Genomic DNA, 25436 nt, shown 5'->3' with positions numbered 1-25436 from the left:
AGAGAAGTTTCATGGCAAGAGGAAGAAAATACAAAGATTTTGTAGAGCTACCTCTGGATAATGAACATTCCTATGATGGAGTCGCTGCTCTGTATGAAAGTCTTGCTTTGCTGGGCTTGGCATAGGATGGTTTTCAGTTAATTAAGATCCTCCCTTGCTTTTCTCATTTTCCCAGTTTTTCAAACCCTGGGTCATGTCACTCCCAAAGGGTAAGTGGGTTCAGAGAGAGCTTGTTGACAGGTCTGGTGCCATCCCTGCAGTCTGGTGATTGTGCCTGTTTTGCTCACCTGCTTTGGAGTCTTTGCTTTGCCTCCTGTCTCAGAGCTCTGAATTCTTCCTCACTAGACAGAGAGTAGGGCTTTTTCAGCCCTACTAAAACATGTCTTGGAGATTTTTCTGGTTCTCTACCCACCTTCTCATTTAAAACTTCAGGTTCTTAAAGAAAACAGGAAATAACCTGATTATTTTCTTGTAGGAACAATTCAGATTTTACTACGAGGTATAGGCAACTGAGTTAACCTTAATGGGCTTGAGTTCTGCTTATTTGTTTTTCTGATCTCAAGGGAACACAAACTCTTTTACTTTAGGATCGTCAGTGAGCATGTTAACAATTTATGGTGCTTTATTAAAAATTCATATTCTTGGATTCTACTCCCAGATTTTACAATAAGATCCAAGTATCTATGTATTAAACAGGCTTCCTTACTGATTCTGGTGACTATTGTCCAAGAATCAAGTCTGAGAAACATAAATGTTTTAGAGATTTAATGTAGAAATAACTAAGTGACTGATGAGTCCAAACTTTACAGATGAAGAAATGAACTTAAATAAGATGACAAACCCACAGCTCATCAGTGCCAGATCTGGGACTAGAAACCTGGTCTCCTTTTGGTTAATGAGGCTCTAGGTTGTAAGGTGAGATACAACAATACAGAAGTAAAAGAGCTCAGGGTTTGTGTGATTGAGCAATGTGGCTGCCTCCAGCATGTCAATCTGTGGATGTTACTGAAATGCAGTGATAGGAGGCCCTTTTCTGAATGATCTGGAAGTGGCTTGGTGGAGATCTTCAAGTTGAAACTAGCTCCTGGTTATTAAAATCTCCAATATGACATCTTGGCCAAGTGCGCATCCATTTGGTTGAAAACTATTTTATTAAAGGCTTCTAGGGATGGAGTTTCTCCCAAACCTCCAGATCCCTACCCCCACCCATTTTCTACCAGCTCTAATCCCATTACAATTAGTTCTATGTGGAAATAAAAATCTCTCCTGCCCACCTATAGCTCCTGCCACTAATGCTGGTTCTACTTTCAAGAGAGAACAAGTCTAATTTGCCTTCTACATGATAGTGATCATGTCTCTACCTAAACCTCTTTCTCTTTGTCTAGGCTGAAAAATTGAAGGTTCTTTGGCCATTCTTTGTATAACTTAGCTTTAAATATTGTCTTCGTTCTGACTGTTTCCCTCTAAAAGCAGTCTGTTTGGTCATCTTTGGTATTAAAATATGGCACCCGGAATAGTCACAGTGCTCAGTGTGCTTTGACCAGTTTGGAATTCATTACTTCTAGACACTTGGCTCCTAATCATCAAGACTAAAAATTCATGATATTTTTGGGTGGCCCAATCACATTCAACTCACAGTCAATTAAAATCCCAAGTTTTTTTCACATGTGCTGCTAAAATCATGCCTCTCTCACCTAGTTTTTATTCGTGACTTTTTTTTTTTAACACCCATGTGTTTTACTTTACATTTATCCTAGTTGAAATTGACTTACCCCACTATCACAGATTGTGGGACCTTTTTTGGATTCTGAGTTTGTCATTAATCCGAGATTATTTGATTTTAGTCAACCATTCATTCCACAAATATTTATTGAAAACTCACTATATGTCAGTCATGATGCTGGATATTATGACCAAGATAGATGTATCCCTTCCCTCATGGACTTTATAGTCTAAAGAGGTATATAAACTAGTCACCAACAATGGGTGCCTTACTAGTTATGATGAGATTAGTATGGCATATGGTGGGCACTCAAGGCAGGGTGGAGAGAGATCCAGAGGTGAACATCTAGTCTAGTCTTGGTGGGCTGTGGTTAGGGAAAGCTTCCTTGTAGAAGTGACCTCTAAGCTTACCTGTGAAAGCTAAGGCATCAGAGAAAAAAAGAGAGTTCCAGGCTGGGGAATTGCAGGAGTCCAGGACCAGAGACAAAGGAAGCATGGCCTGGGGAGCAGGTCATGTGCATGTGTGGATGAGATACATATCAGGGGAAGGGCAATGGGAGCATCTGTGGGGTTTCAAACCTATCTGGGATCTTGATGAAAATATTGGGCAGTGATGTCTGAGACAAACATCAATCCATACACCAGCAGTCCTTAGGGAGGGCAGTTACCACAACTCTAGTCTCTGCATTTTTCCTTCTGTCCACAGAATATCTTGAGAGATTTGGCCAAGCATCTTGTTGAAAATCAGACACGCCATGTCTTTTGGTTGAGCAGACTAATAAACTTATTAGGTTTTAATATAAGGTTTTGATAACCTTTGGCTTATTAGAGAGAAAATGTGGTTGGCTTTGGCCATAGGCCACCTATGACCAATGTCTGATTTCTTCTCTTCACAACTCCCCTTGATGTGGTCCTTGATCTCTCCACCCTGGTGAGGGAGCCAGTGAAAAGCCTATGGAAGATGGGTTTCCTAAAATGTAATGGTGGGTAGATTATGAAAGGTGACATGGAAAAGACTTTATCTTGTTCCAAAGAAGTCACCTGGTTAGAGGGAGCCCTCGGCACTGTCTGGCTGTAATGATAGAGTGCCAGAGACCTAGGTCCCAGAGTCAGATGACCTGGGTGCAAGTCCTGCCTTTCTCTGTTACCATCTTTGCATCTTTGGACAAAAGTTGACTTTCTTCAACTGTGGCAGGGAGACCAAATGCCTCCCTATGTATTTGAAGTAACAAAATAACGGAGGCCCATGCCTGTCACATAGTAAGCACTTGATAAATGTATTGATTATTTTTGAAAACAAATAATATTCATCAAACCACAAAGAATTTTGTGCCTTCTAATTTCTTTGCCCTCATGTGGTTCTTCTGATTTTTTTCCTCTATGTCCTTTGTGGAGCAGCTCCTGCCCTCTGCTCCTTTTGTTTGTTTGTTTGTTTGTTATTATAGCAACTATGAAGTGCCAAAGAAATGAAGTGTTTGGAAACAACACTATGTATTTCTTTTGACAAGAGTGATCCCTTTCTCCCCCTCTTATTTTTGAAGTACTGGCGCCAGCTAGACAAGCCAATGTGAAGAAATGCGTATGGTGTTGGCTGTGGAGGGTGCAGGGCTCCGTGTGTGCACAATCACCCCCACCCCCCACCAGCAAGTCTGCAGTGAAGGCCGTGGGTGGACCTCTGACAGGAGGTATTCTTTCTCAGTGCTGTATGTGACATCCAGTCACATGGACAGAGTCAGTCTTTGTGATTTTGCAATGTTTCATTGTTGCTTTGCCCTGTAGACGAGCTACCGTGCAGAGCTGATGGGGCAGCTGTTCAGGAAGGGGTGTTTTTTTTATTAGCTTGTGTAAGTCACTGATGGACCAAAATTTGTACTTCATTTGTAAATTAGGAAAGTGGAATGAGCCTTTGAGCTCCCTGCATTTGAAAATCTTCCCTACCATTCCAATCATTTATGCAATGTAGTATCTGTAATTTCAGTTGGTAATTCAGGGGAACTGGAGTTATTTGTTGGGTTTTCCTCCATGTTTGGATCCACATAGGTGTGAGTGGATAAGGGCTAAGGCCAAGGTTTGTCCTTCAAGACACTTTAGGAGCTTTCTGGGAGTTTCTAGAGAACAGCCACATGTGAATGTTCATTTATGTCTTTCCTCTTCCTCTGTTTAAAAGCAAATGTTCTCCTGGGAGTTGAAGTGGTCAAGATATTGCCAGCCTTTGTCCTCATCCTCCTGTCTGAAACAAGGTGAGCCTGTTTCAGGAAGAGACATGGATGGAGATGGTGCATTTTTAATGAGAATGGCATGCCCTCTGCAGCTTTCTCAGGCGTGGAGCTGGGCCGGGAGCTGGGAACACCTGCTCTTACGTGCTGTATGTTTCAACCCATTGAAAGATCTTAGGGCAAAATCAAGCATGGAATGATGTTCTGCGGTTTTCAAAACGGTTCCTAGAGGGTTTGAGTTGGATAGGCTGAGAACAAACCCATTCACCTGTGACGGATATAACCAGACTCCAATGTCTGGTGAGGGAAAACTGGACATGTTCTACAGAAACTGAGACACTTGGGCTCTTCATGTAGAGCATTTATAACATTATAGTCTGGCCCTATATCCAGCCAAGCTCACACCAGTGAAGAGGGTAAGTGTGTTTGCATCTGTGTGTTTATGCGATCAAGTGAAATCATCAAATTTGTTCATTAGAAAAACTGCAGATCAATTTGTTGCATGAATAATGCCAACTCGTAGCCTCATGAGGAAGCTCTTAGTTATCTTCAAACCTAACTTTTCTCAGTTCCTTTGGATAAATAAACTTGCTTTAGGAATCAATTAAAGGAATCTCCGTTTTTTTAAATATCAAAGACTTGGATTAAAATGGATTGTGCAGGAAATGCTGTCATTAAAAGGGCCAAGAAAAGAAGACATGCTTAATTATTGAGCAGAATATTCATATTTTTCATATCTATCAGCTCAGTGTGTCCCTAACATGTTTTTAAGATGTACAAAAAGAACACATTTATAACCCCTTCCTTCCTTCCTTCCTTCCTTCCTTCCTTCCTTCCTTCCTTCCTTCCTTCCTTCCTTCCTTCCTTCCTTCCTTCCTTCCTTCCTTTCTCCCTCCCTTTTCTTTCTTTCTTTCTTTCTTTCTTTCTTTCTTTCTTTCTTTCTTTCTTTCTTTCTTTCTTTCTTTTCAAGGAAAGAAAAATAAATGCCAACATAAACCCTTGATTTTGAATACTTCATTTCTCTTTAGTTGACTGAAATGACGAAATGACGCCTTTCTTTTTCAATCCTCTCTTCCAGGGCGGCCCTCCAGCCAGCCATTGTCTAAAGAGCTTCATGTAAAGGTAAACCCTGCAAGGCCTTGAGAAGGGCTTTGCTACCAAGCTATTGTATTTAATCACCAATGATTACTGGTCGCTGCCTTCTCTGCAGTTAATTGTGGATTTTTGGTGTTTCAATCAGGATAAAGAAAGTTTAAATGTCTGTAGGAGCTCTCAGAGCCCTGCAGGCTTACCGTATTTTCCTTGGAGCGCACTTTTAGTCAAGATCTTCCTGAGTGCTGCCTTTAGGTACACCTCTTGACCTGGGTGAAAACTAGTTATATGGACCCTGGAGTAGGAGGACATTAATAGGTATTATCAAGACCCATTTCTTCCCAATAGAGCTCTTTCAGGCCCCTTCTTTGAGTTAGGATATCTGGTGGCTTGAATATGGCCAATAGCAGAAAAGGGACTTGCTACAGTGGTGTGAGACATTCTGATTTTTCTAAGAATATAGACTAGAGAATGGAATACCCATGCCCTTCGCTACCATCTCTCTCTTCCCCTTTCCACCTTCCCTTTCCCCTAGCGTCTCTAGCAGTTTCTCCCCACCCTCCCTCCCCCCCCATTTCTCTGTCACTGTCTCTCACTTTCTCCTCTTCAATGTTATCTTGACTATTTTCTCCCAGATCAAAGGTAGAAGTGGGCCATTTGATTAATTGCCATGCAGCAGAACCCTTTGCCTCCTTGACACACAAGCCAAGGAGACAAAGGGCGCTCTTTAGAAGCCCTGAGCTGTGTGGGTGCAGGGTGGGGAATTCACAAGCCTGAGAGCATGGAGCCCTCCCAGCAGGGATGTGAAGGTTCCTAGACCCTACTGAAGAATAAAGTTGCTACTGCTGCACATTGTGTTGAACCATATTTGCATTTGAGGGAACAGCAGACAACACCAGCAATAAGCCGTGTGGACTATGTGGAAATTTGTTTTAAAGTTTGAAAAATCTTTAAATTTCAGTGTGTGGAAATGAGTACCAATTGGAAATAAAAGGGGATTAAGTGATGATGACCCAGTTTAACCTTTTCTATCCTATACTGGGAAAACTGCCCAGAACTGTACCAGCCAATATGGCACTACTCCTCCTGTGTGGCTGTTTTCATTTAAGTTAATTATAATGAGGTACAATTTAATATTCAATTCCTCAGTCATTCTGAGGATTTTAAGTGTTTGATAGCTGTATGGAGCTAGTGGGTACTCTATTAGACAGTGTAGGGGTAGAACATTTCCATCACTGTAGGAAGTTCCCCCTAGACAGCACTGCTCCTGACCCTTTGTCTTTCTTCTTCTTCTAATTTTTTTTAGAAAAGATTTTATTTATTTATTCATGGGAGACAGAGAAGAGAGAGAGAGAGAGAGAGAGAGAGAGAGGCAGAGACATAGGTAGAGGGAGAAGCCTTGATACCAGGACCCCAGGATCATGCCCTGAGCCAAAGGCAGATGCTCAACCACTGAGTCACCCAAGTGCCCCGACCCTTTGTCATCCTAAACCAGGTAGCTTAGAGGAAGCCATGGAGTGCTTCACATTAGAGAGTTGGGAGGGATTCCAGAACTGTCTGAAAATGCAGAAAACTTTTAACAGGATGCCAAGTTAAAGTAAACAGATTTGGAATTCAGTTGATTCAAATGAGATATTGCTGGGGAGGTCTTTGAGAAATTGAGAAGAACTATACAAGAATAGGTGGGATTATGACAGTTATTGTGAGTTTTTCTAAGAGAGGAAGAATGCTCAGCTGAGGGTGAAAACTTAGCCAATGGCCATGTGCATTTTCTTCCCATCAGAATTTAAATTCCAGGACCAGACCCTCTAAACCTTGGCTGGGTGTCATTTCCAGTTAGAATTTTTCACGTGAGAAGCCCTGTCTTTTTTGTAAGGTTAATGGTTGCTTGGGATAAGTAAGAAGTGCTTATACTCCCAAAAAGTAAAGGTCATCTTTCCCAAATCCTAAGAGGGGTCCAGGGTCACTCAATACCTTCAGATAGTGACATTGATAACAAGCACAGAGTTTCTTTAGACTAACCGATAATCTGCCTGTATGGGTTTCACCTATAGCACAGTTTCCACCAGAACTGAGTCTCGAATTAACTTGGGGTTCAAGGAAAGGTCTTACAGAAAAGACCCTCAGGCTACTGTGCCCCAGGGTCATGATTGCAAAGACACAGTCTAAGACTATCGATTCAAGTTCTTTGGCTTGCACAAGGTAGGCTTTTCCCAGGTCAGGTGGCAGTGCCATTGAGATCCAGTGTCCCTCAAAGTGAGAACACTGGGTTCTTATGAGAAAGTAGCTGTGGCCGCTGTACTGTGACTTCCTAAATTCACTAAGAATCCTGCCCTTCCTCCCCTTCCCCAGGCACTTTCACTTACTCACCAACTCCCTTGGCTCAACCTCTGGAGATTACAAAACCAAATGGGTAAGAGGGTTGGCGTCAGTGTGTGTGTATGTGTGTGTGTGCTGAGTCTCTCTCACCCGTTCCTCAGTGACATGCATGGGAAGGCAGTCAGGGCATTGGATGTTCTAGTAAAATCTTCGTTTCTGAGGTAAATGTTGAGGATGCTTCCTTCACTGCCTGGTCTGATGATGAATGGAGCATGCGATTAGCGCAGGGGATGCATACTTGAGGTTTGATCAGCACGTATAGGAAGGAGCCTGATTTTTCATTGGTAACAGTCAGAACTTTGCATCAACATGTTTGTTGTTAATCAACAAATATTTGTTGAGTGCCTGCTCTTCATCAGATACTGAAGTATAACAAAGGAACTTCTAATCTATTTGTCATGTTTTGGACAGATTGATGATATGTTATGATTCATAAACTTTGGAAGTCTCAAACATTTTGTGTAGACTCTTTGAAAGGTTTTGTTTCTGTCATCAAATGTGAAAAGTAGAATGTGAAGAGAGATTGTGGAGGGGAAAGGTCCCTTTCTTGTCTCTATTTTCTGCACCTGGGATGAACTTTGGTAAAATAGGTAGTTTGAAGGATGAGTCTGTGATGAGCAAAGTCTGGAAATGAATAGGTGGCTTTTAATTATCTGGCGGTTACTGCATTGATTAGCTGTTCATTCAAATAGGAAGCCTATGCCAGAGCTTTCTCTCACATTCCTGGGATCTGAATTTACATGTCTGGTGTCTGCTTTCAGAGCACCGTCGAAACTTGCTTGTCATTTGCCTTATCTCTTCATCACCAACAACCCATATAGTTGGGGGAAGAACAGAGACTCAACAGTCTTTTTTAAAGAGGCAAAGGACCTCCAAAGTCATCTGTCTTTACTTCTTTATCTTATGTGAGATGTGAGAAATCTGAGGTCCAGAGAAGTAAAGCACCTCTGCCAAGGTGCACAGCTTCTTGGGTCAGAGGTGGATGAACCCTGCTTTCCTGTTTTTAAGTGGGCTTGCTACTGCCTTGATGTGTCCTGTGTTTTAAAACCATCCTGCTGATGATCTGTTAAGAAGTTACTGATAAGGAAATTTTAAGGCAAACCTTTGAATACCTTTTCAGGCAAAATCAGAGAATCGTTTTTAGAATCTGGGACAAAAACAATTCTAAATAAAGGCTTCAAACTTCTGGATGCTTAGTAGTTTCCAAGCTTGATAAAATGAGATCACTGGCTTTACCTCCTCAAAGAAAGGCCACCTTTCTTATCGGGCGCGTATCTGGATACCATACAATCTGAAGGCAGTGTAGCACAGCGTGCAATCCAGCACCAAACTACTTGGATCCATATTCTTGGCTTTGCCACATACAAGTTGTGTCACCCTGGACAAACCACTTAAAGGCTCCATGCCTCAGTTTACCCATCTGTGAGTTAAGGGTAATGATAATAATGGTGTCTTCCTCGGTTGAATTAATATATTGGTTTTTTTTTAAGATTTTATTTATTTATTCATGAAAGACACACACACACACACACACACACACACACACACACAGAGGCAGAGACACAGGCAGAGGGAGAAGCAGGCTCCATGCAGGGAACTTGATGTGGGTCTCGATCCTGGGACTCCAGGATCATGTCCTGGGCCAAAGGCAGGTGCTAAACCACTGAGCCACCCAGGGGTTCCCAAGAATCGATATATTGTAAAGCACTTGGAGTGGTACCTGTAGGACATATAAGCTATCTTTAATATTTACTCGGCTAAATGCAATTCACTGCCTGCCCTATTTATTTCCTACATAAAAGTATCTCATAAGAAACAAAGCAGGAAAAACATGAAATCAATGGGGTGATGTGATTTGAAAATGTTGATTCCTTCTGCCCCCTGATAGGCCTGAGTATCGCATATTAAAGCTTCAAAAAGCTTGAGAGATTCACCAGACCCTCCTGCTGGTTTGGGAAAGAATCTGAGGCCCAGGAAAAGGCCTACGACCTTGACTGTCAGGACCAAGTGCTGGCTGTTCACTGGCAGCCTGGCCATGCCACACTCATCTTTCAACAAGATATCTCCCTGGAAAACGGGGAGATGGTTGAGTTATTAATGGACCCTAGCAAGGAGCATGAATAACTTATTTCAGTTGCTGGAAAGCCTTTCAGCTGAAAAATATTCAATGGGAAGGGGGCACATGGCCTGTGTCTTTTGTGAGTCATGCTGTACTTCCCCTGAACCCCATTTCTGAGCCTGCCAATGGGGGTCTGTGCTGGTGGTGGGGGTAGGGATAGAATGGCTGACTCAGGTCCCCACAAAGCATTTATAAACTTCTTTCTCAGTTGAATGGGGTCCCCTCATGTCTCTTCAAGTTTGGCCCCCACAATCTCCAGGGAGAATTAGATGCCTCTAGATTCATCAGCATCCAGCTGACATACCCACAGAGCCAAGTTCTCAGCCAAATTCCCAGTGGGTCATGACCTCACTTTTCAAGATGGCAAACGGATGAGCTGGGGAGATAATGAGATGACACATTTTAGTGATTAACCTCATTTAGGTTGTATTATCCTTTTTTATTGTGAAATAGATAATACACTCAAAAGATTATATACTCTATATGTGTAATTAAAAGGCAAATACTAAAATGAATACCCACGTACCTTCCACCCAACTTTTCTTGTTACTATTTCTTTATACGGGCTAGACCGAAGCTTCTTGAGGCTGTGTGCATATAGTACGCAGTATGTAAGTGTACGTGTGCATGCGTGTGTATGGCATAATTAGCAAATGTCACAGAGGTATATATATTACATGTATACACACATATATTTATTTACTTATATGAAATAAAGTGCTTAAAGAGGTTAAGCAATTTAAGCAATTGGATCAAGGCTACAGTCATCATCATAAGAGGCAGATCTGGATTTGAAGTCAGGTCTGTCTCAAAGCCTGAGCGCTTACTCACTCTCCTGGGTAGCCTCATCTTCCATCCCCCTTTGCGTGGCAAGCTGCCATGTGCTACTGCCCTTTCTGGAACTAATTGTGCCAGTCTCTCCCCAGTTTGGTGACATCAGGTCGGGTGCCTGAAATTGGCCGTAGTGGGAGCATTCTTGCCATGCACATGTTACAAACCATGGTTCCCCTTCCTCTCCCTGGGAGGGAACTGGCTGGAACATCAGGCTGGCACTGCTGATCTGAAAAGAGAGAAGCAGCTCGGGGCTGTGAGGCCAGGGAGCAGGCTGGCAGGTGAGGGGGAAAGCACTTTGTCCAGTGGGGTGGCAGGGTTGGGAGGGCACAGCAGTGTAGGGTTTCTCAAAGTGAGGCCCGGGGGAACTCACTAGAAATGCTGACACCCAGCCTCCATGCCCAGAGATTCTCCTTCTGTTGATCTGTCCCTGGGCATAGATATCTGCATTTTTAAGCACCCTGCGTGATTTTGATGCACATGAAAATTTGAGAGCTAGTCCCATCCTTCCCAAATTTTAATGCATATAAATCACCCCAGGGAATTTTGTTAAGATGCAAATTATGATTCAGTAGGTATGGGCTGGGGCCTGGGATTTTGCATTCTTAACAGGCTTTCATGGAAGTACTTTTGGCGGAAAGGACCCAGTCCAACCTTCTCATTTTACAGAAGAGAAACCTGTGTCCCGGAGTCACTAAGTGACCCGCATTGTTAATCATTAGACAGCCATTTCCTGAATACGGTGAGGGAGATCCAGGAATTAAAAACCATTCCTCTTCAATGTATTAATTAAATTAGGGCTGTTTATTAAATACCTCTTCTGCGAGAGATGCAAAGTTACAAATACTAAAAAAGGCATGAACCATGCTCTCACGTTGCTTATGATCTGGTGGAGGAAGTAAGGTGTTTTCGTACCTAAAGTCAACAGAGGACAGCAGGTGAGGACAGGGCGGGAGACATGGAGATTATCTGCCTCCATTGTGACATCTCAGGCAAGTGATTTAAACTTTCTGGAACTCCAGCTTTGCCTGCATAAAACCAGGGAAATTTCAAGCCAGAGACCCCAAAGAGCATATCTAGGACTCTACCAAAATGGAATACTTTTTCTTTTTTTTAAATCAAAGGCTGAAAACTGGTAGCCCATGGACCAGATTTTGCCCATAATTTTTTTGTTTTGTTTTTAAGAATTAATTATTTTTAAATAAATATTTTTATTTTAGAATAATTTTAGATTTATAGACAGGTTGCACAGCTGGAACAGTGAAAGAGAGTTCTTGTATACCCCTCATGCAGTTTCTCCTATTTTGTATAGCCGTGGTACATTTGTCAAAACTAAGAAACTAATATTGGTATGTGACTGTACATGAAACTCCAGTTTTTGTTTTTGGTTTTGACCAGTTTTTCCATGAATGTCCTCTTTTTGCTTCAGGATCCAATCCAGCCTCTTCAGTCTCCTCTGGTCTGTTCCGCCTCCCAGGCTTTCCTTGGTTTCCATGACCATGAGAATCTGCTGGAAAGCTAGTTCGGTATCCTCCAGAATGCTCCCCAGTCTGGGTTTGCAGGTTGTTTTTCTTATGATTAGACTGGGGTTATGGGTTTTGGAAAGAATATGAGAGGGCTCGTGGACGTGTTTCTAATCTTCCATCCTATGAGAGGCCAGAGCACATCACTGCAATATTTTACTACAAGCCCAAACCACCATCAGCAGAGCTTTAAGAGGTCTCCTGGCCCATCCTGCTGTGTCTTTAAAAATCTTGAACCAACTTTGAAAGCTTGGGATATTTTATATAAAAAAAATACAGATTTCTGCCTTTTCTGGAAAGCAAGAAGACCAGCAATGGCACCCAGCCCCAACTGGCTAGAGCTGAGTGAGTTGCCTATTTTTGTTGCGACCTAAATTTTCCAGCTCACCACAGTTCCCATCTCTCACACCTGTCATATGCTCCCAAGCTCAGCTAATTCCCTGGTATACCATTGCCTTCCTGGCTCCTTCTCGAGGCAGTGGGGTTATCTTTGCAGTACGTGTTAATGTCAACATGTGCAAGACCGGGGAGAGAAGCTGGAGGGGCTGGCATGCTGGGGCAGGTCTTCCTGGAGAGATGCAACCTGCCCGGTCCCATGGAGCAGTGGTTCCCAAAGTGCGGGAGACCAGCATCAGCATCACCCAGGAACTTGTTAGAAATGCAAATTCTTGCCACCATCCCTACTGAATCAGAAACTCTGGAGGGGGGCCTACGATCTGGGTCTGTTGTTTGGCCCTGCAGCCGATTCCAACAGTGAGACTGGAGCAGCAGTCCAGGGGCTGGTGGCACTGAGATGGGGTGAGCCTGGTGGTCTTGGCTGTGCAGTGGTCAGGGGAGCCAGGCTGGGCCCCGACCCTCTCGTGGGTCTGCGAGTCAGTGGGACGTGGCGTCAGGGGTCAGTGTCAGTCTACGCGCTTATGGATCCTCAGCATGTGTGGACACAGGCTTTGCTTCCACTACTTCTGCTGTCCTGTGTCAGCTTTGGGTAACCACAGCTGGCCCGAGTGAGTTGTGGCTCAGGATTCCACGTTTGTCCTCTCCCATGCCTTCTTCATCAGCCGGCCCCAATCTCTGCACCATCAAAATGTCACCAAGGAAAAGAAAAGAGAACCATTGTGGTCTCTTTTGACTGGCAGGCGATTAAGGCCTTGGAGTCTGTTCTTTATCCAGGTGACAAAATTCTGTGGGTCTGGGTTACAGTGAGAGAGGGTTATGTCTATATGAGAACATTTTGATGGCTTTCAAGCCTATCTCATACACATTGTCTATCTTCCTTCACTGTGTTGACTTTTAAAGACCTACTTCAAGTTTTGCCTCCTTCCATCTTCTTCCTGTCAGGAGGGTCTTGCCTCTCTCTGTCACAGGATTCCCCAGCATTTGCGCAGTGTCCATGCTTCTATCTACCCTGATCTCAAGGCCTCCTCTGCAACTAGCTCTCCTCTAGCCCGCCCATCTTCACTCATTCCCTAACTCCTGCCCCTCTTCAGGTCTCTTTACACTTTGCCTTTTCCGGAAGCTGAGCCCCAGGGAGTGGGAGGGTTTGCTGCAATCTGTTGGGAGTTGCCCAACTTCTCTGTCAGAGCTTATATCTTATCATCTCTGCCCAGCACCTGGCACAGTGCCTGGCACATAAGAAGTGCTCAGTTAACACTTGCTGACTGAATGAGCTGCCTGCAAACACAGTGCACAGCATGGCCTTGTGGTTAAGTACCCCAGCTTATGGATTCAATCAGCCTGGGTTTAAATCCTGGCTCCGCAGAACTGGCTGTGTGCCCTGCAACAAGCCGCTTAATGTCTCTGAGCTTCTTGTAAAGGGCAACCTGTCTGTCGGTGGTGACCAGAGGTGTTTTGTGATGACCACATGAGCTAAAATACTTAAAACAGTGCCTGGCCCTGGTAGTGCTCAGTACATATTAGCAATAATAGTCCCCTGGTGATGATTTATTGAACTGGATTGATACCAGTTTCCGGTTAAAACTTTACCTGAAGAAATTCCTTTATTTTAGGTTGGGGGATAGGGGCAAATGGAGAGGGAAAGAAAGAATCTTAAGCAGGCTCCATGCTGGGCATGATGTGGGGCTCCATCTCCGGACCCTGAGAACATGACCTGAGCTGAAATCCAGAGTCAGAAGCTTAACCGGCTGAGCCACCCAGGCACCCCCAAATTCCATTTCTCTAAGATGAAAGATTTGTGACTTGGAGGTTATGCCTACCTGCTTGACAAGAAAGGCCTTCACTGTCCTCTTCCAGTTATCTTTCCAGGGCAGCAAGAAGCTGGGAAGGATCAGGTTCACAAGGTCCATTTGGGGTAGATGCAGCCTAAGAGAGAAACCCAAAGTTCAGGAGCATATCTGCTGTTTAGAGCAACTCCCGAAGTATTTCTTCCAAACAACTTCAAGAAGGCGTTAAATCCATTCACTTGCTATAGACATATGTACATGACTGCAAGCCTATTTGTATCTGGGAAAAAGATTCTGAATGTGATCCAATTCTTGTGCATTTTACCTATTTTATTTTGAGCTGGCTGCCTTCTGTGACAGGGTTGTAATTAATATTGTAGAACAGGAGGCTCATTAAATCGGTCTCATTATGACTGCTCAGGTTCTGGGGCTCGGCTCAAAAGGATTTCCCTATTATCAGCACCTGACATATATTCCTCATCAAGGAGGCCAATTCTCTTCTGTCGAGGACTGTCTCCCAAATGGAGATGATATTTATTCTGACTTGTACTATTAGTGTGAAAAATGTAGCCCCCGATGACAGATGCGTAGACCTCTGTCATAGCCGGGGCTCCCTCTGCACAGACGTGAGGAATGTAGGAATTTATAAGGCCATATGCGTTCGGTGGCTGGAATGCCCACTGAGTTCAATCCTTGGTCTTTTGCTCAGTGAGAAATTTTGAAAAGGTAAAGAAACATCCTAATTATAAACTTGTGGAAGCTTCGTGTCAGAAGAGGCTTCAGTAGTCATTGAGTCTTCTCCCTAACATAGAAGTTCTTTCTCAGCCGTCAAGTCTTTTCATGATTGCTTCCTTTGACAGAGTGCTCCCTACCTCCAGTCTGGCCAACTTCATTTTCAAATGGAGCTAAAGAAAAGAATTTGTATTTTTTAAAAGACTTTTTTTATTCATGAGAGACACACAGAGAGAGGCAGAGACACAGGCAGGGGAGAAGCAGGCTCTGTGCGAGAAGCCTGACGTAGGACTCAATCCTAGGACCTCAGGCTCATGACCTGAGTCAAAGGCAGATGCTCAACCATTGAGCCACCCAAGAGTCCTAAGAGTTTATATTCTTGATTTGAAATTTGTCTCCATCTTACATCCTCATTGACCGTAGCTCTCCCACCCAGAGCTGTACAAAACAAGTTTGGTCATTCTTCCTCGAGAAAGCTTTTTGAGTATTTGAGAGACTCCCCACTCCCCTTCTAATCCTCTCTTTGTAAAATTAAATGCCTTTTCTTCCCCTTATGCTTGGCCAGATCTGTCATCCTCCTGTTCAGTGATTAAATGTTGATAACTTAAAGCTCTCTGAGGATGTGGCATCCAGAAGGGAATGAACCTTCCAGGTGCAGTCAGTCTACCCTAGGGCCCTAGGAGGCAGGTGCCCCGACAGAGACAGGGTTCCTGGAACTTTGTGTGGAGGATCATGTCGCAGGGGGCCCTCTCAGAAGTGGAGGTGTTGCTCTCTCTCCCCGAGGACCTTTGCCACAGGTAACTGTGCCCTGCCTCCTCCAAACCCGCTCAGGACATCATCTTTGGGAGGTACTGCTGCGCTGGGCTGTAGCTCGGGGATTTCCGTGTCAGGCTGCCTGGGTTCTCGGCCCAGCTCTGCCTCTTGCCGTCTGCTGTGACATTGAAGAGTTGCCCAACCTCTCTGAGCCTCGGTAGGGATAGTGATGGGACCTACTGCATAGTCTGTTGTGAGAATTGATAAGATTACGTGTGTAAGCGTAGCAGAGCTCCTGAGAAACGCCTGAGAGCACGTTAGTGATTATTAACAAGAACCAAACCCTGATCCTCTACACCTCCTCGCTTCCCATACCCTGGACTTGGAGTCTCTTGTTTTTGACACTCTGGGAGAAAGTCCAATCCTAAGAAGGTGGGGTGGGCAATTGACAGTGATTCCAAATGAGTCTGTTTTTTGTTCAGTTCTTTTCCTGAGTCTAGCCCAACACTAACACACACAGAGCCTTTTTCACCTAGAATACTTATTATATAAAATTTCATTTTATGAGAGAAAGAAAGAGAGAGAGAGAGAATGAACTGGATAACTGGATGTTCTTTCAAATGTTTTAGTTATAATAATATCTCTTTCCCTCTCCCCTCCCCTTCCCCCTCCCTCCTTCCCATCCCTGTCTCCTTCCTTCAAATGAAATCTTGCTCAAAACTCAGGTTCTGATGTAAGGCAGATAATAGATGAACAGGTCCCTCTGGCAGTTCTAATCTTCATCCTTGGCAAAAGCAGCCTCATTGTTTGGGAAACCCCTGGAGGTTGTCTGTGGAATCTGGCACTCTGAGCTCCAGATTTGAAAACTTCTGCGTGAAGCAGTTTTCTGAAATCTGGCGGCAGTCCTTCTACCTGCCCGATTCCCTTTTCTGTAGATTCATATCACCTCTGCCGTAGAGACCACCCCCCAGACCAGCAGTGTGTATCGCTTCCCCTCACCCAACTGAGGGTCTTCCCAGCTCAACCTTCTTCTGACCTCAACATCCTGGGCCTCCCTGAGAGTTGACAGCCACTCCCCACTCCTAACCTAAAAAAGGACTCCAGGGTTTAGAGGCTGGGTTGTGGAGCTGAGGGGGGGCGGGGGGGGGGGGTGGGCAAGAAGCAAGTTGGAGTCATACTCTGAGGGAGGAGTCTGGGGAGACAGATGTGCCACGGAGCTAGTGAGCCATTCACGCAACAAACTTCATTGGAGTCCTTAGCCTTTTGACCTTTCTGCAGTCTCCCTCCCTCCCTTCCTTCCCTCCTCTCCCCCTCTCCCCAAAAGGCTCACGGCATCCCGAATTCAACCGCCCGACTAGAGGCAAGGTCCGGAGGGTCTTTCTTCTTCCCCGCAGGAACAACAACGAAGACAGGAGTGGAGGCAAGGAGAAAGAAGGAAGAAGAGAAAGGAAAAAAAGAACGCCCCAATGGGAAAGCCATGAAGCGGAAAGAAGAAAAGCTTCAGATGGTCGAGGGGCGAAGGAAAGCCAGCGACCGAATCAATACAAAGCTCCTACCAATAACCCCGCTCCCTCCCCTCCTTCCTCCTCTCCCTCCCCTCCCCTTCCCTCCCTCCCTCCTTCCCCTTCCCTCCCTTCCTTCTTTCTTTCCTTCCTTCCTTCCTTCCTTCCTTCCTTCCTTCCTTCCTTCCTTCCTTCCTTCCTTCCTTCCTTCCTTCCTTCCTTCCTTCCTTCCCTCCTTCCTTTCTTTTCATATATTTTCCTGTTACTTGACATCCTGCACTGTTAAGTGCCCTGGGACGCTAGGAAGGAAGTCATCACAGCCCCAGCCTCTGAAGAAGGAAACTAATGAGTAAACTTTGCTGGCCCCCAGGTGTCCCTGAGAGTCACTGATCACTGGCTCATTTGGCTCAAGGTTTCTAGCAATGCATCCCTCATTTCCTGACCTGATTTCCTCTCAGAGCTTAGCTTATGTAATACTGTCTTCTTCGGTGTCCTAGGGCCTGACAAGTGTGAGGAAAAGAACCCCACATAATCTCATGATGCAAATTTTTATATTGCACACCTGTGGCCAGATGAATCTTTACCAAACTCCACCTTCATCACAGCATTCCCTTTCCAAAGACTTCCAAGGAAGTGCTAACTCCTCAGCTTCTCAGACCTCCCCGGCGCCCAGCGGGTTCTTCTTCTTCTAAACTGGCCCTGATTGCAGATGCTGATCATTGGGCAATAAATCCATTCTGCCTTGTGGTGTTGCTTGCATTGTTGTCTCGGTTATCGATGAACTCATTACTTAGCTTCTCGTGGATTTAGGCCATGCCTTCCTAATTACTTTTAAAAAATGAGAGTCATTATGGAAAAAAGCAGGATCTACACCCATTCTGTGTCTTCCTCTCTCCCAGGGAGACACCTGGTCTGTGCCCCTCTTACCATTTAAAAACATACTTTTAAGTACATATTATGTATTCATAGATTATATAGAATATGGTTTTCATTATGTGTATGTTTGCATAAATGGTATTGTACGACATGCATCATTCTACAATCTAAGTTTTTTGTTTGGTATATTTTTGAGATCTATTAACACTGATGTGTACAATTCCTAGTTAGTTCCATTAAATTATTCTATTGTATTCTATGGAGCTAGTGTGCTGCATATTATTTGTCCCTTCTCCTCATGATGGATATTTAGGTTGTTTCTAATTTTTTCTTGTTATAAATAATGCTCCAGTGAACATCCCATACATATGCCAAACTACTTTTAAACCCCGTGGGAGACAGGAACGGTGAATTCTTTTTTTTTTTTTTTTTTTTTTTTAGGAACGGTGAATTCTAATTTCTGAATCCTCTGTTCCCCTTGGCACAGTGCCCTGCCTGTGGCAGATAATCAATAGATTTATTAATACGTACTTTGTGCAACATTCGTATATGTAAACTAATACCCAAAGGCACATTTTGAAGTGATGTTTGAAGTGCAAGTACAAATTCATAGCCGACAGAGTTCTGGGTATCAGCGTCCAATCTGGGTGATGCCCAGAAATTGGGGCTGCTTTCTCTTCTGAGACAGAAGCTTTTTTTTTTTTTTAAAGATTTTATTTATTTATTCATGAGAGACACACAGAGAGAGGCAGAGACACAGGCAGAGGGAGAAGCAGGCTCCATGCAGGGAGCCTCATGCAGGACTCGATCCCAGACCCCAGGATCACCACCTGAGCCGAAGGCAGACATTCAACCACTGACCCACCCAGGCGTCCCGAGACAGAAGCTTTTAAGGCTCTTTCTTCTGGATCCAGAGGTGACTCCTATAGAGACTGCAGGGGAAAATAAACAGATTACATACCCAGAAGGAAACTTGCCACTGGGCATATTTAACACTTCTGTCCCCTGTCCTCCTCAATACCTTTTCTGTTTTTTTCTGATGAAGTCGCTGGAGATTTTTTGGAGCACCGAATGTCTCAACAAGCCATTGCAGCCAAACCCCTCATGCTAATGGGTGGAGCAGGTGGGTCATGGTATGAAAGCTTCTGCTTAACCTGAGTGCCCCTCAACCATGAGGCAGGCCGAGATCAAGCTGGGAGCCCCCTGAATCTGTTTGAGGCGTTCTTCCCTTTCCTCGGATCTGTCAACCTGGCAGGTGTTTGCGCAGCACAGGTGAATCAGAGGTGGGGCTCTCGCCTCAAGGAGCTCGTGTCTACTAGGAAAGCGCAGGCAGGAGAACCAGAGCTTCCAAAAAGGAGGCACCAGGAGAGGCATCAGGTACTGCAGGATTGCAGAGAGGAAGGCACACAGGCCTCCCGGGCCGGGATGGGGGGTGGGGGGAGGAAGATTCAGTTGGGAGTTGACCTCAGCTTGGAGCCTCCAGTGGGATTTCAGCCAGTAGGACTGGGAATAGGAGGAAGCCATTGTGGGAGTGAGGCCCAGTGGGGTGTCCGAGGGGCCGAGGTAGTGGAGGGAAGAATCTGGCACGTGAGCTAATAGCTGAGTTGTGTTCGTCTAGAAGCCTAGGGCAGGGGTCTGGAAGGCAGGCTGAGCAGCCGGGGTCATGCTGCAACCCTGAGTCCCTGCCACACTGTGGCACCCCAAAGGCGTAAGTGTAAGGGCTCCATGAATGTTTACACATGTAACAGCCACGCAGTCAAAATGTTCAACCAGAATTGTCCCGGGGCTCCCTCCGGACGACACAGAAGCCTGTCTCCAACACGCAAGTTACTGCTGCTCTGGACACACATCCCCTGGATCAGTTTTGCCATCGTTCAAGGGCAGGTGACCAGCCTCCCGCAGAGCAACCTGGGGAAGCTTCTTCAGTGACTCCTTGCAGAAAGCTGAACAGAGAGGGGGTAGTGGCTGGAGCTTGGGGGAGACGGGAGGGCCTTGCGCCAGGGTGGTGGCCGTGACCAGGGGAGGGGGGCACAGCAGGTGGAGGCAGGTGGCTGGCAGGTGGAGGTGGTGATGAGGAGCTCCTCGGGAACAAGTGAGTGAGGCCGAGCTGTTTGGGGTGTGCACTGTCCTGCCAGCTCTGGCTTGCTCCAAGGCAGCGCCCACTTCCCTCCCGGCCAACTGCATTCAGGAAGGTTCTGCGGGGGCCAAGGAGGAACGACCGTTCTCTGCTACAGGGGTCGCTGCTGTCCCTTACCATGTTCCTCCTCGTCAGCTGTCCCAGCCGTGTAGACAACGAGGATGCCCTGCCCCTTCTGTGGTGGTCAGGATGGCCAGAGGTCTCTGGCACGAAACCTACAGGCTCCAGGGGCTGGAGGAATCCATATGGGGGTAAAAGAGCAATTCCGAAGAATCAGTAGTGCTAGAATTTGGCCTGTTGGCACTAGCAAGTGCCTACTGCTGAAGTGGACACTGGGGATCTGGCATTTGCTTTTCCTGTGGGAAGAAGGTAGTTCCATGAAGCAGTGGGAAGGGCCATTCCTAGGGGCCAGGGACAGATACTTTCCAATCCCAGTATTTTCATCTGAATGAGCTCACGGTCAAGTAGAAACTACAGGAGGAGGGAAATGATCTTGAAGGGGAAGAGGAGGCTAAGTGCTATCTGGGGAGGGGGGGGGGGGCGTTGGCGAGAAATGTACCGTCCACCACCTCATCCCATATTGCCCATTGGGTCCTGACCATAGTGATGGACTCTGAGCCTTTGGGGTTACCAGTGACTCCCTTCACCCCCATACCTTCAGGAATAACCACCTGCAGACCCAGGTTTAATCATGAAATTAATCCCCCTGATATTTTTTCCCAACTTGGAAACAGTTCTGCCAGTTTCTTGCTACTTCATGCCTCGTTGTGACTTTGCTAAGTGTTGAATCTTTAATTTGCGGCATAAACCGGTGTCCTGTGTTGGAACAGGTGCGAGAAGGGAGATTCCAAAAGCAAATAAACACGAAGAAGCCTTTCTTCCCTCATTCATGGGCTGCCAAAATGTGCGGGAGGTGGGGCAGCGGTTGGGGTGGGAACCTCGTGGTGGAGGTAGCCTGTGAATGAGGACCCATCAGCCCTCCACGTCTGGGACACACCTTCCAGCTGGGGAGAGATATAAACAAATGATTATCAGACACAGTGATATGATAAGTACCACGATACAGGTGCTGTGGGAGTCCGGAGAGGGAGGGATTCATTCTGCAGAGGCAGTTGCAGAAGGTGGAGACACTGGGGCCAGGTCTTGCAGGAGAAGATAACCTAAGAAGGCATTCTAGGCAAAAGAAACGGTGTCAGGCGAAAAAGCAAGAGACTGTGAGGATTGGAAGTCTAGAGTGGAGGAAGGTAGGGGGAAGGAGAAGAGGGAGACAGAGAAATGAGACTTAAAAATTGGCAGGGGGTGGGGGCCATTGTAAGGATGTCTGTTGGGGGGTGGCTAGAGCCACCGAGTGCTCAGAAGAGATGGCACTGCAGGCCGTGTGCCTGGGAGATTATAGGATAATTGGGCTTGTCCCTAGGGGCAAAGGTGTGAAGTGGTTCATGTTCCTGCCATTACTCTCTGGACTCCTTCACCCCTTTCACGTTCCCCTCGCCAGGTGTCTTTATGGCTTTCCTCCTCCCCCTCATAACAAACCCTAAATCACTGTGCCTGTTTATACCAAGTCAGAAGAGGTGATGGGTAAGTGCCAGGTGGAAGGAGAGCTGAGCTTTGCCAGCACTTGCCAGCCACGTACCGGGCAGCGTGCTAGGGTGGTTGTGTTCTCACCACATCTAAGCCTCATAAGACCTCTGTGATGTTGGGAATTCTTCCCCGCATTTCACAGATGGAAACTGTGGCTCAGAAAGGTTTAAGTAACTTGCTCCAGTACACACAGCCAGGCAGGGGGAACTGTGTTCGAATTCTGGAGTCCATGGTCTTAACCCTCCACACTGAGCCAACAGTCTCTGAATGCCTCGCTCCACCTGGATCACATATTTGTAACAACAAAGTGCTTAGTACTTGGAGCAGTCGGTTAGACAGGGAAGGCTGTGGAGAAGGGGGTGGTGGGAAGTGTCAGGTAGGAGACTGTCAATTCCTCGTACAGGGCTGGCCCCAGGGCCACTCACAAAAATATTTTGGTCTCTTTTAAAATCAGAAGGAAAATAATATACTTTTAGGACAAATATATTTTAATCTGTAGTACTGATAAATCCATCATCATAACATCACAATCATAAAATATAATATTAATGTTCTTTTTTTTTTTTTTTTTAACGGAGGAAAAGATCCTTAAGGCAAAAGTGCCGAGTGTGCATGAAAGTCACAATGTGGCCCTGGCCTGGACTTTTCCACTTTCCCTTCTGCCCTGTCATTTAGCACCTGGGTTCTCCCTGCCTCTTACATCTGTGTTATCTTCCCTTTCCTTCTGCCAGTATTGTAACTTGGGCCATGCTGGGACCATTGCAGTGGTCCCACATTCTAGTGGTTGTATGTGTATCATGTGTTTGACCAGAGGGTTTGGAGTCACTTGTGTCCATTAGAAGTTATGGCCAACCCACTTTTAAAATGATAAAATGCTAAAATTTGTAATATACAACATGGGGCTTAGCATTTTAACCATCTCTAAGTGCATAATCCGGTGGCATTAAGAATGTTCCCAGGGTCATGGTACCACCACCACTATTTCCAAAGGGTTTTCATTGCTGAAGACAGGAACTCTGTGACCACCAGTAAGCTGTAATTCCCTAGTACCTCTCCCCCCAGCCCCTAGTAACTTCTTTTTTTTTTTTTTCTAGATTTATGGAGGAATAATTGACATGCAACATTGTGTAAGTTTAATGTGTACATTGTAATGATTTGATATGTACATATTGGGAAATAATTGCCACAATAGATTAGGTGACATCCATTGCTGCACACAGTGACAATCTGTGTGTGTGTGTGTAACTGTGTGTGAACTTTTAAGATCCACTCTCTTGACAACTTTAAAATACATGATACAGGATTGTTAATTGTAGTCATCATTACATCCCCAGAATTTATTTATCTTCCAGCTGGAAGTTTCTATCCTTCGACTGCCTTCATTCATTTCCTGTGTTCCCCCACTGCCCACCCCTGGCAACCACCAGTCTGTTCTCTGTTTCTATGAAATTGATTTTTTGAGATTTCACAGGTATTTGAGATCACACAGTATTTGTTTTTATTTAGTATTTTTGATTCTACTTTCTGTCTTTATGTTGCCTATTCTAGGTACCTCATATAAATGGAATAATGTAATGTTTGTCCTTTTGTATCTGGCTTCTTTCATTTAGCACAGTTTTGAAGGTTCCTCTATGTTGTAGCTTGTGTCAGAACTTCATTATTTTTTTGTGGCTGAAGATATTGCATTGTACATATATACCACATTTTGTTTATCCATTCATCTGTTTATGGACATTTGGATTATTTCTACCTTTTGCTACTGTGACTAATACTGCTATGATCATCGGTGTACAAATATCTGTTTGAGTCCTTGCTTTCAATTTTTTGGGTCTATACTTAGAAGTAGAATTGATGGGACATATGGTAATTTTATGTTTAATTTTTTGAGGAACTGCCAAGCAGCAAACCACTTTTTCCATGTGTGATGAACGAAGCTGTCCTCAAGTCCACTCTCCAAAGCCTGGCTCTCGAGATTAAACGACTATAAACATTTGTCAGAACTCATCAAATTGTGCATTTTTAAATGGAGAATTACTCTAAGTGATTATAACTCAATAAACTGGACCTTAAGAATATAACCTTCTTGTATAGGAGGGCAGATTCCTTATTGGAGGCTTGAGATGGATACAGCAAAGGAGAAATTGTAGAAAGGGATTTTCTGAATGACAGGGGAGAAGAAATGAATGACAGCCTCTCAGTCTCATGTAGGTAAAGCTAGGTGTGTGTTATAAACGTTAGTATTGGTGAGCATAGTTTATGCAACTGTTGTTTTTTATTCAGCAACATTCACTTATTATGCATCTGCTGTGTGACATTTTACAGCACCATTTGTCTCAAGTTATAAGCACAGAATGAAAGTGTTAATTAAAAATAAAATGTCACTTAAAAAATAGAAAAGTCTGATATACAAATCAATGGAAAGATATCCTGTTTTCATAGATTGGAAGGATTAATATTGTTGAAATGTTCAAACTACCCAAAGTGATCTACAGATTCAGTGCAATCCCTATCCAAATCGCAATGGAATTTTTTTTTTGCAGAAATAGAAAAGTCTCTCCTCAAATTCATATAGAATCTCAAGGAACCCTAAAGAGCCTAAACAATCTGGAAAAGAAAAGAACAAAACTGAAGGTCTCATATTTCCTGATTTCAAAATGTGCTACAAAGCTACAGCAATTAAAATAGTGTGGTACCGGCATAAAGACAGACATAGAGACCATGAGAGAATAGAGGGCCCAGAAATAGCTCTTGCATATATAGTCAAATGATTTTCAATAAGGGGGCTGAGACCATTCAATAGGGAAAGTACAGTCTTTTCACCATATGGTGTTGGGAAAAACTGGACAACCACATGCAAAAAAAATGAAGTTGGACCTTTATTTTACAACATTTAAAAAATTAACTCAAAGTGGATCAAAGTCCTAAATGTAAGAGCTGAAGCTATTAAACTCTTAGAAGAAATCATATGGGAAAATCACTGGATTTGTCAATGACTTCTTAGACATTGACACCAAAAGATAGGTTAAAAAAATTAGATAAGTTGAATTTCATCAAAATTCATTATCAACAGAGTGAAAAAGGCAGCCCTCAGAATGGGAGAAAATATGTTAAAATCATAACTGATAAAAGATTGATATCTACAATAAAGAATTCTTACACCTCAACAATATTAAAACAAACAACCCAATTTAAAACTAGGCAAAGGATTCAAATAGATATTTTTCAAAAGAAGATATGCAAATAGCCAATAAATATAGAAAAACTGCTCGATATTACTAGTCACCAGGGAAATGCCAATCAGATCAACTCATTCCTATTAGGATGGCTATTATTAAAAAGCCAGAAATAAGTGTTGGAGAGGATATAGAGACATTGAATCTCTTGCGCATTGCTGGTGGGAATGTAAAGAGTGTGGTCACTACGGAAAATGATAGGGAGATTCTTCAAAAAATTAAACAGAATTTCCATATGATCTAGCAACTGCACTTCTGGATATGCACTCCAAAGGCCCAAAAGCAGGGACTTGAATGTATATTTGTACATTCATGTTCACAGCAGCATCATTCACGGTAGCCAAAGTGTCCACTGACACAGGTTATAAATAGATAAAATGCGGTATATACATACACTGGATTGTTATTCAACCTTAAAAAGGAAGGAAATTCTGACACAGAGATGAAACTTGAAAACGTTATGTCAGGTGAAATAAGGCGGTTAGAAATGGACAAATACTATGTGATATCACTTATATGAGGTATCTGAAGTGGTGAAAATCATAGAGACACAACAAGTA

At 44.2% G+C, this 25436-nt stretch overlaps 1 protein-coding gene across 7 annotated transcripts in view; it reads left to right on the top strand.

Moving 5' to 3' along the window:
* The window catches only part of EGR2 (early growth response 2), a 104046-nt gene that overhangs the window by 23425 nt on the left and 55185 nt on the right, over positions 1 to 25436 (top strand). For 2 of the 7 annotated variants that reach the window (XM_038534048.1, XM_038534047.1), the window contains 2 exons: positions 3890 to 3962; positions 5017 to 5060. In XM_038534048.1, the coding sequence (XP_038389976.1) occupies positions 3893 to 3962; positions 5017 to 5060 (114 nt within the window). In that variant the 5' untranslated portion in view covers positions 3890 to 3892. Of the gene's footprint in view, positions 1 to 3889; positions 3963 to 4198; positions 4355 to 5016; positions 5061 to 22737; positions 22771 to 25436 lie in introns of those variants that run through there. The other 5 variants (XM_038534055.1, XM_038534051.1, XM_038534050.1 and 2 more) reach the window with 4 other exon arrangements.

This window comes from Canis lupus, chromosome 4 (genome assembly GCF_011100685.1).
Source record: "Canis lupus familiaris isolate Mischka breed German Shepherd chromosome 4, alternate assembly UU_Cfam_GSD_1.0, whole genome shotgun sequence".
Taxonomy (NCBI): domain Eukaryota; kingdom Metazoa; phylum Chordata; class Mammalia; order Carnivora; family Canidae; genus Canis; species Canis lupus.
The sequence above is the reverse complement of the archived record's forward strand: the minus strand, read 5'-3'. Positions and strand labels throughout refer to the sequence as shown.